The 16,579-nt window shown below is 34.7% G+C and overlaps 1 protein-coding gene across 1 annotated transcript in view; it reads right to left on the bottom strand.

Moving 5' to 3' along the window:
* PPP1R12A (protein phosphatase 1 regulatory subunit 12A) overlaps nucleotides 1–16,579 on the bottom strand; it is a 113,159-nt gene that overhangs the window by 39,474 nt on the left and 57,106 nt on the right. The window contains exons 3-6 of the mRNA XM_066549786.1: nucleotides 10,950–11,068; nucleotides 4,645–4,804; nucleotides 2,691–2,835; nucleotides 423–497 (exon numbers count right to left, since the gene is read on the bottom strand). Of these exons, the coding sequence (XP_066405883.1) occupies nucleotides 423–497; nucleotides 2,691–2,835; nucleotides 4,645–4,804; nucleotides 10,950–11,068 (499 nt within the window). The remainder of the gene's footprint in view (nucleotides 1–422; nucleotides 498–2,690; nucleotides 2,836–4,644; nucleotides 4,805–10,949; nucleotides 11,069–16,579) is intronic.

The raw sequence follows: 16,579 nt of genomic DNA, 5'->3' as shown, positions 1-16,579 counted from the left end.
AAATGATGCAGTTTAATTGTTAGAATGGCATCAGTGTGACAAAATAACAAATGGAGGGGAATTTCTAAATACTACAAACACTAGAATGTGTAAAAAATTTCAAAAAGTATGAATGTTCAAAGCTCTAAAAATCTTAGAAACTGTTATTCCAAGTAAGATGCTCATTGTTGATACTTTGGATCATAAAATGCCCACTGGACAAGGCAAGTTGTAGATTGCCTTTTTTCTTCCAAGGCTTTTTTGGCCACCATAGGTGACAAGTAAAGGCATAAAAGACCTTTTGAGATGACTGTGGCATCACCTGAATTGAAACCCTGAATTTAAAACTTTACTTTTAATTTATATCCTGCCCTGAGGTGGATACTATAATCATATGTATATTAAAATGAAACATATATATATATATTATGTGCAAGGCCTACCAGATTCTGCTTCTTTTGTAACTCTTCTAAATATCCTAGAATATCTTCATCTGCCACATCAAACGCTGTCTGGCCCTGGAGAAAGGGAAGAAGTAAAACCCCGTAATTGTACAACAGACTTTAAATATATGGGACTACGATGTCTTCTCATCACATGATGATGCAGGTTAAGGAGAACGTTTAGAGAGAGAAATTGGAAAATATGAATCAAGCTCTACTGCAAACTGTTAGTCTGTCAGTACTTGAAAACAATTTTGCAATATTCCCCTTTTTTGGGTGGGGTGGGGAGAAATTAAAAAAAAACACTTATACCTGATGAGTAAACACATTTTTAAGTGATAAAAGACATGACAATAAAATTTTACTATTGTTTGAAGGAAAAAAAGAACACCATGAATGAAAAGTAGATCGATGAATATAATCTCACAGTATTACTGCCAAATAACTGTTCACAATGGCAAGTTGAATTGATGGATCCTGAGCAGTTCAGTATCCTGCCCATCTTAGACTATCACATACAGCTTGATTTTTTAAGTTTTAATGATTTAAAGGAGTTGCACTAAATTTAAGCAGTCATGCACTCACAGTTTACAGCAAAACTCTATTTTACAATTTACATTCTATTTTATAAAAGATCTGGTACAACCACTTGTTATTTCTCCCTAGGGTATGATTTCCATGGCACATATACTTGAAGGCTGGAATCTAGGCAAAGTCCTGTATTCACTGGCATAAATGCAACTGCATCAACATGCTGGGTGGATTTACTGAGATGTTGGGAGAGGATCATGACAAGATCATTGTACTTCACATGTAAAGAAGTACATATTGTACTTCTGTACAATAACCAGTAATGAAAACAGAGCAGTCATTTAAAAGTGGCCACAGCAGCTTGTAAAAATAATGAAAGGTGCTCCTGTTTGTCTGTGCTTATTTCAGTGTCTCAAAATGTTAACTAAAGGCAAACTTATTCCTACTTACACTGTGAAGACTATCTTAACTGGTTAGAAATGATGAACCTTTAAACTACTAATTCTGATCATACAGCAGAAGCACATGCACCTTTCAACAAGAATTAGCCAAAACAGCTTGAGGTCTTCTACCATGTGAACTATTATCACAAGTTTATATTTGCATTATAACTACAGTTTTTAATGGGGCCTTCTACTTTCAGGTAGCTGTTAGGTGGTAATTACACCAACTATGACCACAAAAAGTCACTTTGCAGAAAACTGTTGCAGTTGGAAGGTTACATCTTAAATCAAATCTGCAACAGCTGATAGCTGAAGTCAGGTGCCTAAACAATAATGGCTGAGTTCTCTGAGATGCTAAGCACATACAACTGAAACCAAATTCAGAGCTTTCAATCCCCATATCTCCGAAAGCAAAATGCTTACTAGCTTACTTAAAAACAGGCAAATCTTTCCTAGCTTGCAGAAACAACTCCATATGCAAAAAAAGCTGATATGTCTGTATGCCTCCTTTTTTCTTATTCTTGTCCAGTGGATTTGAATGTACTAGAGAGTGCTCTCTAGTGCATAACATCCACACTTTCACAACCTCAGTAAAAAAAATCTAACACATACATTGGAAGGAGAACAGAATCTATCTGTAAAACACACTACGAAGAGAAGAATGAGAGCTCAGCACTTACATGGCTGAATGAAAAGGTTTGGATCCTTTTGATGGCTATGTGAACTCTTGAACATATTTATGTCTACTGGGAGCAAGATCAGCAAGCCACACAGGCCATTGCATGAAAGTCAAAGAAATAGAGCTTAGGAAGCATTGAGGTTATGTCCAGGGGGTGCAGAGCTGCCTACAGCTTTCTTCCACCACACCCAAATCAGCATAATATAGTGACAACTCTTCAATATACCAACACAAACTGATTTTAAGAGTTAAAACACTAGCCAAAGGCACCATCATCATCTTCAGAGATCAAATAAAAGCCTGTAATGTAATCCATCAAGTCACTAATTTTGTACCTCTGAAATGCCAACAAACTCTTTCAATTATTAATTTCCATGTCAAAGATTGAATGGATCATTTAATACACAGCTAAGCATAAAGTTGGCCTTTAAATTAATTTAGACAATCAGAGAATTTAGTTCTGAACACAACCATGCTGTTTTGACAACACATGCATTATATAAAGCTCCACGGACAGTAAACAGCAGTTTATCATCACTTTTCTTACCCTGGCTTCTAAAGTCACTTTAGAGACCAGAACTTTGTATCTTGACAAGGATTACATAAAAATCCTACCACTTTGTTGACAGCCTCCATATCACATAGGTTTTCCACTAAAATGCGACATGCTTCTTCTTTACCCCAGTGAGCAGCAGCATGAAGTGGTGTCCAGCCATCATAATCTTTAATATTTACATCGTAGTGAGCCTGTATTAAAAGCCTGAAGAAATTAAAGAAATAGATCTTGATACTGCTGACAGGGATAAATAAATTTTCGTAAAAATTGTAAAACTGCTCTATGGTAATATATTTCTCCTTTTTTTCTCACAGATATTTTCGTTGGGCTACTGACAATTGATTAATTTTACTTCTCACAGAAACATCTGCCTTTTCATTGTTTAGCAGGTGTGTATACATATTTTAAGGAAAATTCAAGAAAAACAGCCTTTTCCATTTTCTCCTCTATTCACTTCCTCTCCAAAGACCATTGTTTCTACAGTTAGATATTCTTTGTACATGCGGTAATAGGCAAAAGGCTTTTTAAGGAAAAGAGTTGTAAAATGTAAAAAATTGTTAGATACAGTGTTCTTATTAGTAAACTATTAAAACCTCCTTCCATTCTAAAAATAGCTGTTTGAAACTTTCACTTCCTGTCATTAACTTTTTGCAAAAATCTACTGTTTACATGCTTCAACTGTTCTCTGAGAGGGAGCAGAGTTCCTCAAAGAGAGGACCTGCTGTTCTGCCTGCATTCAGGACTCACATTCATCATGCTTCTCAGGTAAGCATCAAAGTGACAAAGGACACTTAACCCATCAAGTATTTTTATGTAAAGAGCTGTCTGAACCACTGTTCATAATTGTTAGAAATCACATAAGAACAAAATTGTTTTTTCAAAAAATTCTCTCAAGTTTCTCAAGAGCCAATATACTTATAGTAATATCTCCAATGAGTCAACTTTCACACATGCTGAGCTGCAAATCTTGCAGTCTTGCATCCAATACAGAGCACACATTTTTGATAATTGCAGCAATCACAAAAATTGGCTGCACATATGTTTTGCCTCTCCTAGGAGAAATATACAGACTGGACTACAAAAAAGCACAGTAACGGAGGGTGCTAAAAAATGCCCAAACAGTTATAGATACAACTCCCTTACAGACATCTGCCACTCTAAAACAAAAATTCCTTTTTTTCAACAGAATAATTTGTCTCCATCGTGTTGAAGCATCAGGGTTTTTTGAAACAGAACTCCCATTCAAGAAATTGCTCTGCAGACCTTAAACGCATCAATACTCACAGTCAGGATGCGTGTTCATTTTCACTTATGTTACAGTTTGTAAGAACTCCTAGCACTGCTAAAGCAGTCAATTAAATTTACAATCACATTAAAGCAATGTATTACTAATTATGATTTACTACAAAAAGAGTAAAGCTTTGATGAAAAAGAAATTAAATTTGTTACAATATATAATATTACATGATATAATATGATATTACATTAATGAAAAGCAGTGAATTAGAGGACATCTGAAGCCTAAAGCTTTCCAGGGAAGATTTCAAGAGTCATTGAATTGAATTTTAAAAACATCATCAAAACACAAAGTTAAATTATCTTTTTAAGTGTAAAAACTTTTAGCCTGAATTACAAACTCTGCTTTATGTATGGAAATAAATATGGTGTCCTGAAAATATGCACCAACCAGGATGCTAACTGGCATTATAAAAAGCTCTTAAGCTTGTTTACATAGCTGCCTTTCAAAACAGGGAAGTTTTTAATCAACTTTCTTCTCTTACAATTAAGTATTTAGGTTCAACATGTATACTGTATTCATATTTTGAATGACTTAAATAGAAAGCTAACCACATCACGATTTATGAGCACTTGAAAACACCAAATCAAGCACTGAGCATAGATTGTTCTAGAGACTGGGATTTTCAAAATACACTCCCTAAATGTTAGAAGTGCCCAATTCCAAGCAGCATTACATCAAAACAATAAAATATGAAAAAGCTAAACCACACTTACTTTAAGACTTCTGTATAGCCCTTAGCAGCAGCTACATGAAGTGCTGTACCACCAGATTTTGCATGCCTGACATCATTTATATGGCCACTGTTGAGCCACTGTCTTGCATCTCTTAGCATTATTCGTTCTTCTTCTTTTCGAGCTGATTCTATATCAACCCCTAATTCAGACAGGGAGGGGGAGAGCGGAAGAGAAGACACAAAATATTTTAGTTCAAATATTTCATTTCAATTATATAACAAATTTTATGCCACATTTATATGATACAGTAAAAAGCCCCTAAACCTGAATAATGTTCATTTAGATACGTATATTTTTTGGAAGATGAATTCCAAGGCTATGGAAACATCCAACACTGTGGGACAGCTTGCATAATGCCTTTTTTAACAAAAGGAGGGGCTGGGTGGACAAAGTATTATAAATAAATAATAATAAAATCAATCTAGTAAAACTCTTCAAACTCATTCTTCTAAGAATGTCTACCATCACACTAATAACTACTGAAGCAACCTGATAAAAAAAGAGAAAAATTATATTTTAATTTTCTAAGCACCAAAAACCAAGTCTGTGTTGATGTAGCTGTACAGAGTAGAAAACAGCTGAAGTTGTTTTACAAACAGATCTCTATGGGAAGAGAAACAATCTTGCTTCTTAACAGTGATGACAAAATGGAGCTATACCTTCTATACTTTCCAAAGCATGAATCACAAACCTTTTACACAAATAGACAACAATTTGGATATTGCACTTTCATAGCTCTACTAAAAAAACACCCAAAACAGTGAAAACTTTTTACAGCATGTCTCACAAAAAAAAAAAAAAAAAAAAATTATACACTGATGGAAAGGGAGAAACACAGTCTATCATCATAATACCTACAAGTATATGCATCAGGTTAAACAAATGGAAATAAATTCCAGACCCTGAAAGGGTAATACAAACACATTATTTGCAAGCATTTTTTTAAGTACTACTTAAAAACATAGCAGGAAAGAGATCTTGAACTATGCAGGAGCATAATTCTAGCAATGATGGCTGAAAGGTGACAACTCATAAGGAAAAGCAATTTAGAAACTGTGATCATCAAGAGCACAAACTGTACATGGGTTGACCTCTATCAGAAAATCAGTGGCCCAACCCTCAACAAAATGTTTTTATGTGTATGATTTCTCTAATCTTACACACTGGTATGCAGGGATTTAAGAGATATATACTGTAAAACTTAATGCTAAAGACAATCAAAAGATAAATCTTCACTAAGTACCATACAGTAATTGAAGCAAGTTAAACAGTCAGTGTTCTGAGGACTTGACCAAACCCCTAGACTCATTCAATAAATTGCCCAGCAAAACCATTTTAATCTTGACAATTTAGGTAAAAAATTAATAGAATTACATTTTATCAGAAACAGACAAAAAACCATAATCTGGATGTTGAGTCTCCAAGATGCAGGAAGACATACAAGGCTGTTGAAGGACTCAGCAGAGGAAAAAGCTGAAAAACTTTCCAAGTATGACAAATATGAAGAGTTAAGACCAGGAACTCTGAATCTATAATACACTGATAGTCACACATTCTCATTCCTTAGGAAGCTCCTACATATTGATAGGTGAACTACTAACTTCATGGGCATGAGCATCTGCTTTCCTTTCAGAATGACACAGCAGTGACCAGCAGATCCTGGCACAATAGTCTAGAATACAGTCATTTACATGTCAGTGTTGCCTGCAAAATACTACTATATAAATAAATACTGTATATTTGACAATCTCTTAGTCACATTTATGTCCATTCCCTTTTTTGTATGCTCAAAGTCCAACTGTGAATCCTTATCAGCATGAGTAACCTTCTCCACCTGAAGAATCTGAAAAAACTCCTATCAGTGTAAAACTGTTATCTACATATCTGTTTGTTCTGAGGCACTTTGGTATAAAGGAAGAACAGAGTAAAAACTCAATCCAGACCCTGATCTTGTGAGCTTCTAAGGGGTCACATCTAAGCTTACTTTCCAGACGGCCCTAACAACCCAGATTATTATGTCAAAACAGCAATGCTTTGCAGAAAAAGTAACTAATACTCAATACAGACTTCCATTAATATCACAAACTACTGCATTTCTGAAGCCCAAACAAAACATTATGGTTACAGAGGAGTAATGGCTGTATCAATACATTATTTTACAAGACAGTTAATTTCTGGTCATATTTCAACAGAAGAAAGTACCAGAATCTTGCCAATCTAAATAAAACATTCCACATTGGTAACAGGAGTGAAAATGGGAATTAAAATTTGTGGCACAGAAAAAAAGTTGTGCTCTGAGATAAATACAATTCCCATTATTAACAACAGAAAATGGAATGTAAACAGCCATAATTATACCTTGTATGGGCTTTTCTCCTTCCTTTTGTTTTCCAGACCAGGGGAAAAGAAAATGCTCATCATCTGTTTCCAACCCTTTCTCCTGACGGCCCATAGATGGCAATGCGCTGCCTCCCAGCTCAGCCTCAGACACAGCACTCGCTCACACCACCAGTGCACTTAACCTCTCTGGCAGCCTAACAACTTATATCATTAATGATTTATTGCTAAATGCTTCCACTTTTTTCTGATCAACAAGTTTTACTCAACAGCCCAAATCAGGTTTGAAAACAGTGTGCCATTCAGTGAGCATTTAATGAAAATTCAGCATAAATTTAACTGCTGAATCATTGTTTCAGGACGACTCAGCCATATAAAGGCATGTTTTATAGATACTGCAGGGAAGACGAACCCACTTTTTACTTCATGAAGTGAATGTTTATATACAAATGTAATAGTTTGCATTTTATCCATATAAACAAATCTGAGTTCAGCAATACATCTGGGACAGTCTTTTTACATCACCTATAATTAAGAATGAGGAACATGTGTTTCTCCTTGGAACAGGAGTGACCATTCTGATAGTTACTGAATAAATAGCTACTACACTGAACCCCTGATTCACCTCACATCACCTCTCCCCACTAACTGACCTTGTGAGAATGTTTCCTATAATTCAAAATAACTGCTTAAGCAGTTAAAATAATTTTAAGAGGCCATCTGACGATCAATAGCTAAAAAAGTCACTTCAAATCATTATACGTAACCCCACTCGAGCCCTGAGGAGAGACAACATTTAAAACTGGCCAGGGCTGGCCAGGACTAAAACCATATCTCTTCCAAGTCTGCTGGTTTTCACCAGTGCAAATGAAAACTTTACTGGTAAAAGACAACTTCTACAACTCTGTGTTAAAACACTGCAGAGTAGAAACATGACAGGTCACAATGAGAAACTTAATAATATTTTTGATGAAGCTAAATGATTTTGAGAATTGCAGTGGCCCCTTATATATACATGGGACTGACCAATGCAAAAGATAGTAGTCATATGGAGGAACAACAAAAGTCCTTGATAAAGAGCTTTTATAACACACAAAATAGTTTAACCATATGGAGTGCAAACAGAACAGTTGTTCAGCACTACTCTGGAATAATTTCCATTAAACACCTGATTTTGTTATCTGTGAAGTGTTTGTAACTGGGTCAAAAAAATCTTTACACCTTACTTGAGCATGTAATTTCCCTTCTCATAAATTACAAAACTAAGGAAGGTTTTAAGCTTAAAAAATAATTAATCTAATAATTCTCTATTGAAGATTAGGGTAGAAAAATATTTTCCTAATTATCAGAGTGGTACAGCTTCAGTTACAGGATAGCTATTCCCTTAGTTCACAATTCCTGCACACTCCATCATGTCAAGTCATTCTATTTGCTCAGCAGGACACAAGAAGACACAGGCACAGAAAAGGCACCTGACCCTTGGTGCAATTTAGAGGTGTAGCATGTGGGGATCTGAATGACTAAAGTCAAACAGACACTCGATAATAATACTAAAAAATCTTTATTCTTTAATGGCCAACACTCATAACAATAGAACCTGTGTAACAAGAAGATTATTTTGTATCACTAACCATCTCCTCTCCAGTCAGATCAGACCTTGGAGCCTGAGTATTAAAATAGGATGAGGAAAACATTGAAGATCCTTCCTTTTATTAAGCCTCTAATGTCACACAGAACTGAACTGTATTGTATTCTATGATTTATTTTGTGCATTTAGTGTCTCTAGAGGCTTCCACATTTTGTCCTGTAATAAGACATGTCCTTAAAATACAGCTTGATAGCTGCTAAAAAACGGGCCTAAGTGCAAATTGATGATTAACAGAATGCTGAGTAGCTGGGTAGTCTGTTTTGACATTTCCTATAAAGACAAAAGGCCTGCAAAAGCAGCAAAAAAGGAGACATAACAAGTGACTCTTCTTGGATTTCTAGCAGGAACAAACATCAGATATCATCACTTAAATGTGAAATCACATTAAACCTGACCAATCTTTCCAAGCAATTTTTTGCCACCAAACAACTCTGCTAATCTGTACGAAGCCGAATTTACAGCATTAACACACAACACAAAAATGAAGCTACCATGAACACAGGAATAAATACATGAAGGGGTTGCAAGGCAAAAAAATGTTATGGAAAATGCCTACTTAATTTTCACACTGCATATTTTATCTACACAGAGATAGGATATTTTGTCACCCAGGCCTGCTTATTTTCAAAATAAATAGGCTGGTCTTCCATCACCCTTAACATTGAGCCAGGGCTGATCATTCCACAGATCCCACTGTTAATTTGCATTATCAAAACTGTGGCAATGTTTTATTTAATATGAAGGAGTGTATCATATGGCATTATCTCACTGCTAGAGGGATAATTATACTCAGCTACACGTAGCTGAATAGCCAAAGATGAAACTGTCACAATGCCTCACTATTAATTGCACATTAAGAGAAACAATTAGGTTCCTATTTTAGAGCTATTAACTTCTCTAGCCACAACACACAAAATTATGCACTTTTTAAGTGATGCTGATAATGACTAAATAATCCTTTTCTAATGTAATATTAATACACAAATTTATGTAATATCTATATGCAAGTTAGGATGCCATCAAAGGTGCATAATTAAAATATCATTGCTGAGACAACAGTCTCATGATTTAGTAAGATATCCACTGTAAGTTCACATCCAGATTCATACCCTTCCTAGTCCATTCTCATCCACAATCATGAAATAATTCCTTTGGTTTTATCTCTGCACATAAAAGCCCTCAGTTCTTATGTCTTCAAACACAAGTTTAGAAGGAGGGATAATGCATGCCTTCTTCCCTGCTTCCGTGAAACAAGCAAGCAAACCAGCTGCCATAAAAATGCAAGAAGAAGCAAAGTAGGTTGCCCATACTAAGTGAAATTTAGTATTTTAAAACAACCTAAATTTTTCCTTTAAAAGCTAATAGCTATGGTGTGGGAACACGTACCTTCTTCTCAGATTTATAAGGACAATACCTTACACAGTTTACAGTAAGCTTCAACTGTGAAATATGCAAACCTCACTGAGATTTTCAGTGCTGTGGCATTATGCTGATTTTACAATTGGGATGTTCAAAATAATTAAACTTGCAAAAGAACAAAAATTAGTGTTGTTGTAATTTGTAATGTTGACTATCCACATTATAAAAATGTATGTAAAATCCTATATAACAAAATATCTCTTTAAAAAAATGCACTAACATATAAAAGAGATTTTGGAGGAGTTCATTCCCCAAATAATTCCAATTTGATAAAGAGCTACTGCAGTCATTTAGTATCACACATCAGTAAAGCCAAGCATTTCAAGAACAACCTTAAAAAATCTAGGCTGAGGTGAATTCTAGAAACAACTCTCAAGCAAGACTGACAGTATTGTTAGAAAAGAGAACAACCAATTAAAATAGAGAAACGGTAATACAGACAAAAAATACACACAACTGTCTAATCTGATGTTCGTTGTGTGTTAACTGTAAAAATGGGTAATCAAATTTCTGTTAACACTACCAATTAATTGAATCAAAGCCTTTGCAAATCCACTCTACTTCTGTGTATCTCTTATCTTAGTAGGTATCTCTTATTTCCCTGCAGATCATGTCTTCCAGTTTCTTTTCACCATTTGCTTTGGGTTTTAAATGGGTTTAAGCATATAAATTAAAACTGGGCAAAGCCTGAGACAATTAGTAGTTTACTGTTAAATTATGTAAATCTGTTTTAAGAGACAGACACCTAAACACCATACGTTCTATATTGACCAACTCTCTTTAGAAAATAAATTGACTACAACAGTCACAATTTAGCCCAAGTTTTCAAAAATACATTTAGTGTCCATAAATACAACTACCCTTCTGTATTCAAAATTACCTTGTCTATTTACTTCATTCTGAAGCAGCTCTTCCATTGCCTCTTCTTCAGCAATATCTAATGGAGTGTCTCCTTCACTATTTACAGCTCCTACATGTGCTCCTTGACTAATTAAATACCTGCCAATAGACAAAGAAAAAAAGTCCGTAAATAACACAGCAAAGCTGATGGAAAAAAACCCAAAAAACCAACATAACAGCCACTAGGCTATCATATGCACACGTACAATTAATAGCAACATTTATATTGGGTGTAAATACAAACCCTTTTGACTGTCTGCAACCTACGAATACTCGCATGTCTCTTCATCCTAATACCCATTAATACAAATAGCCTTCTGGTGTTAGTTTGCCACAAAGACTCCTGACATGTTTCATACATACCTGAAGAACTGAAAGAAGAAAATGGCTAGATAATGACCAAAAGTGATGACAAGTTGAACAGCGACGGAACCACCAATTCCTGTGACCTCCTCTAATTAAACCACTTTTTCTGTAACTCAGTGGCACATACAATTTGCCAAAATGATGACTCCTGATCCCTCCGCAGATTCTTAAAGTCAATAAAAACAAAACTACATCTCCTTCTAAGTATTCATAAGGTCAGCTTTTGGTGGGGAAGGAGGAAAGGGGGAGAAAGAAAACAGTACTTTACGCATTTCAATCCCATTATGTTTTCTTATTTAATATGTTACTGTCTCAGGAGTCAAGAACCCCAAATTCTCTATTTCCAATTACATCATAGTATCAATTCCAACAATAGGTCACTAAAGTATTATATTATTTAATTGTGTTAAACCGTAAGCCTACCAAGTTATTGAAAAGCTACAGTTAATGAACAATTAAAATTGATCAATAGTGTCTTGCAGCTTCTGACCATAATATTTCCATTAACCTAAAAAATTCAATACTTTGAGCCACGACAGGTGTCAAGACAAGAAAAAGCTGCAAATCCACCTCCTGTCTTGCACAGCTTAATTCATATATTTGACATATTTGAGAAAAAAAAATTCAGGATATACCAAAGAATCAATCATCTGTCATAACAGGTGTACAAAATAAAGAGTGCTTTCCTACCTTCACTATTACAGAATGCCAAATTATGCAGGAGACAATCACAAAATTAATCCAACATTAATACAAATGCTTTGAAGTACTTTATTGCTGCCTTAACTTCTGCCAATTAATTATCATCCTAGATAGCTGGAATCTGTTATCTTTAATCAATAACTCAGAATCTAATATTCTCATACATTTGTATTTTTTAATGTATGACTTAACTAGTACTTGCTACTAAATTTCTGTAATTACGTCAAGAAGTGGTAAGAACCAGTAGATCACAAAATGAAAACGAATTCCCAGAAAGGCAACTATTATCTCCTGACATATACATCCTCAGTTGCTACCAACAACTTTGATGCTGGTAAACCATGCTGGTTTTATACTGTTCTTCTTCAAAGAGTGCTGTGCTCTAACTCTGACCTCCCTCCTTTTAAGAGATTGAACTTCTGCAGGAATGAAAAATTAATACAGAGGAACGATGTTTCTCAACAATACTAGCTGTATTAACAGTGAAACAGACTCCCAGGTCACAGATCAGGTAATTGCTATGCAGGGGGTTGCTAAACAGGCAAAAACAGCACTGGGGAAATCAACTCTCTTACAAAGTCAAAATAAAGTCAACCACTTAACAAAAATATCTTTATTTAAAAATCCAAGTGAATATTAATGTTCTTTCAATGTTTACATTCTAATATAGACAGGAAAAAAACATTTTTATGTATTTCCAGAGAATAACTCTAGCAGGAAATGAAACCACTTCTCTAAAGAAAATACATATCTCATTGAAGCAGTTGTATTTGGTCACTGGGTGAATATAGATATGACAAAAGAAGGAATGCATAAAGAAGTGAAGGGAATGAATAAAAGGCTAGTATAGCAGTTTAATGTTATTATTTTTATAGATGGACAACTTCACGATCAATTGATCCTTTAAAGCAGACTTAAAATGAAGCTGCTTACAGATCAAAATCAGATCAGCAATGCTAGGGGATTAGTAGGGTTGGAGAAGTACAGTTATCTGATTTTCCTTTTGCAGGTACTTACAGGGCTTTGGTTTTCTTGGGTCAGCAAAGCAAGCATAGGTGAACTTGCTCCCGAGTTCACAGGATTTAAAGGGATGGAAGAAACACAACAAAGATGAAAGGCAGCACACTTCTTGCCACAGAAGTGAGAACAGAACACACTTTTTCCAGCCTTCCTTCAGCCACCCCAACTAGGCTCCTCCACTGCTATCCCTCTCGAAAAATTAACATTGATCCTCTCGGGAAAATTAAATGAAAGAACATTATTTATGATAAACCAAGTAACTCAAATTCCAACTATTTTAAAGACACCTTTTAATGTGTAACTTTTTTTCACCCGATAATGAAATCTACATTTGTTCTGTTTTCCATATCATTCAGATTACCTCGTCCTGTAAAAGTGTATGATGCATTTGTTTACTTAGAGTACTGCTACTTTCAGCAAGCAATGACAGGGTTCACATGGTATATGAAGTCAACCTGCTACCTACAGAATCAATAGTTTTCTTAGGAACTTAGTGCTACCAGTGGAAAGGAAAGGAATCATTTTCCATGTGGAGATCATTTGACTCTACATTGCATACACAAAGGAAGCAGATTTGGTAAACAAGACCAGGCGAATGATGCCCTGACTTCATAGGGCATCACTGAGCAGAAGACAGTACCAGAACAATCCTAAAAATGCGAAGATTTTGCTTTTTACATAAGAAAAATGTTTCTCGAGGGAACTGTATTTCAAACTAAATGTTAATTAAAACTTATATAGTATGACTTCAAATAAAGGTGTATTTGACATTTTAGTTACCCTGGTGCCATAGACTAAAATCTTCACATGCTACCATGTATTATTGTGTATAGGTATGTATGCATATATAAAACTTCCATTTTTGGGAAAAAAACCCAAACAATGTATACAAACAACTGCTTGTATTTTACCTTTTTAAAGTAGATGATACCTTCATCTTGAAATTTCATCTTTCCTAAGCAAGTAAACATAATATAACTTAATTTCCTTGACAGATATTTAATTTATACAGATACATGTATACAGTGAAAAGGAAATTGAAGCTGCGTAATAAAAAGTCCAGACCCATGCATTTTGACACCATGTCTATAAAAAGGTGCTTTATGTAAACTTGGAAAGCAGTGAAAAAGTAAAAACATGTAAGATTTCTGCCACCACCTACTAAACGTTTTTGGTATAGCACTTGAATTTGTATCTTTTGAAATTTTGAAGTTTTGAGTTCAAAAATGGTAATGTTAAACAGACAACTACAGAAGAAAAATTCAGTGATAAACTGTATAATGTATTGGAAAGTTTTCATTCTAAATCTAATTAGATCACAAGGAAACAGTAGCTTGATTCATACCATCCTGTTTTATTGAGTTAAAACTTTCAAGTGTTAACACTGAAGCTAAAGGTATCACTTTTAGTCTCTTGGGATCTAAATATAGAGAACTGTAAGTATCCCAGGAATACTAGGAGAGATAAAAGCAGCAAAAGAAAAGAAAATAATTTGTCCTGATATTTCTATGACAAGGATTATGCAGTCTGGGTAAGACTAGAAGAAGTTTGCTTTGCAATACCATTGTTTTATGAGGGCAAATATACTTCTAACTGAATTTTTTCTTCTAGGAGTCACTGCTATATACTCAATAGCTACTGAAAACTGAAATTAACTACTTTGAAAAAAAAAAAAAGCAGCAAACATTTATTTTTCTAGAATTATTATGAAACCCATATACTCTCCTAGCCTTTAGTGAAAAATATATTTTTATATAACGAATAAAGGGCTGGAATCTTAGTATATCTGAGACAATAAAAACTAACCCTGAGATTACTGTACAAAAGCCGAACAATCCACACCAAAACCAGTCCCAGGAACTGGAAATAAAAAAAAGTTTAACTAGCAATGTGGCCTACATTCTGAATTAAAAAAAAAAAAACCCAAACCAATAAAAAACCCTTACAACTGAACATTGTGTGTCTGTACATCTGTTAACAAAATGCATATATAGACAAAAAGAGAGGAAAACCTCTCTCTGAAGACACTTTGTATACAAAGTTGAGTCATATCTCTGAATTTAGAACTCAAGAATCTGGAAGATGCTCAAACTTGGCTAACAGCATACACTGCAGATAGCATTTTCATATTATTTATCTCAGCAGCAGAAAGAGGGGCATATATTTACATTCGAACCTTGGCCCAGTTCACAGTATCTGGAAACAAGTTTGCAAAGGCATTACAGATATAATTAACTTGAAGTACTGGCTGAACCTGAAGGTCACCAGAAGGGTGGAAGGCACAGGGAAGGGCAGAGCACAAGTGGCCATTACAAACTGCTTACTGAGCTCATTGGAGACTCACTGGTGCAAACAAGTGGTCCCTTCAGACTGTTCAGAGGACTGGACAGCAGATCCTGACTCCTAAAATGTGATGAGAGGGACCTGCCTAAAACAAAGTTACATATACATCTTAAATAAACATGCTCAGTGTGTCCTTCCCGTGAAACAAGGCCTAATTGCCACTGAGGGGCCCAACTAATAGCACAACTGCCAAGAACTTTTAATTAATTAGCTAACATTTAAGATTTCAGCTAAGCCCAGCTGGTTTAAAAAAAAATCCATACATGTTGGAGTTCAAATTAATTCCATGAGTATATTAACAGAATGATAATAAGGGGCCAGAGACTGAAAAAGTATCACTGTATACATGCAGCTGTGTAAACCCTCATTTGAAGAAACAAACAAGGAAAAAAATTAAAAAGTGACAATTTTGGAATATGTATTTTAATTGGTTTTTTATAAGTGCCTTTCAGAATTGTTTCACTGTTTATTTTTTTAAAATATAAAGTATCAATGCACTTATAAAAGCACATCTTTGTAAAACATCCATATTACTGGTAGACATACATTTACAATAACTCTGGCCAAACAATTAGGCCTCCAAGAGACACCTAACAAATAAAAATATAAAATTTTAACATTACTATTTCCAGTTTTTTTAAAAGTTGAAGTACACTGAAACTGTAAAACCTGATCCTTCTCAGACCTTCTATTGCTCTAAATGTCAGGGAATATTTCTTAAAATATTTTCAAACTGTAAAATAGCTCCACTCTGATCTCCTAACAATGTTCTTATTAACTCAGACAAGGTAGAAATGCTAACTCAAGATTACTTGTCATTTCCAAATATAGTTTTGTTTTGTTCTGGCTTTATCAGTTTGGAGTTTTATTTGGTATTTAACTTTCAGCAAAAATAACACTTATAGGCCAGGTAAGAAAAGATATACATACCTGTAGGACAACACACTGAGAGATAGGATTATATCTTCTATGTGATTCTTGAATTATAACAATGTACTTTTCAAAATAAAATATTTAAGGAAGTCCTGGTATTTTTATTTTTCTTGAATGTCTTAAAATAATACAAACCTCAAGCAAATCCAGTAGCATTAGAGTAACATTATGCTAAATTCTGTTGTGGTACACAGTATAAATATGCCCTGTGTCAGTGGGCAAGCCCCATGGAAAACATACAGTTGG

Source organism: Molothrus aeneus, chromosome 5 (genome assembly GCF_037042795.1).
Source record: "Molothrus aeneus isolate 106 chromosome 5, BPBGC_Maene_1.0, whole genome shotgun sequence".
Taxonomy (NCBI): Eukaryota; Metazoa; Chordata; class Aves; order Passeriformes; family Icteridae; genus Molothrus; species Molothrus aeneus.
The sequence above is the reverse complement of the archived record's forward strand: the minus strand, read 5'-3'. Positions and strand labels throughout refer to the sequence as shown.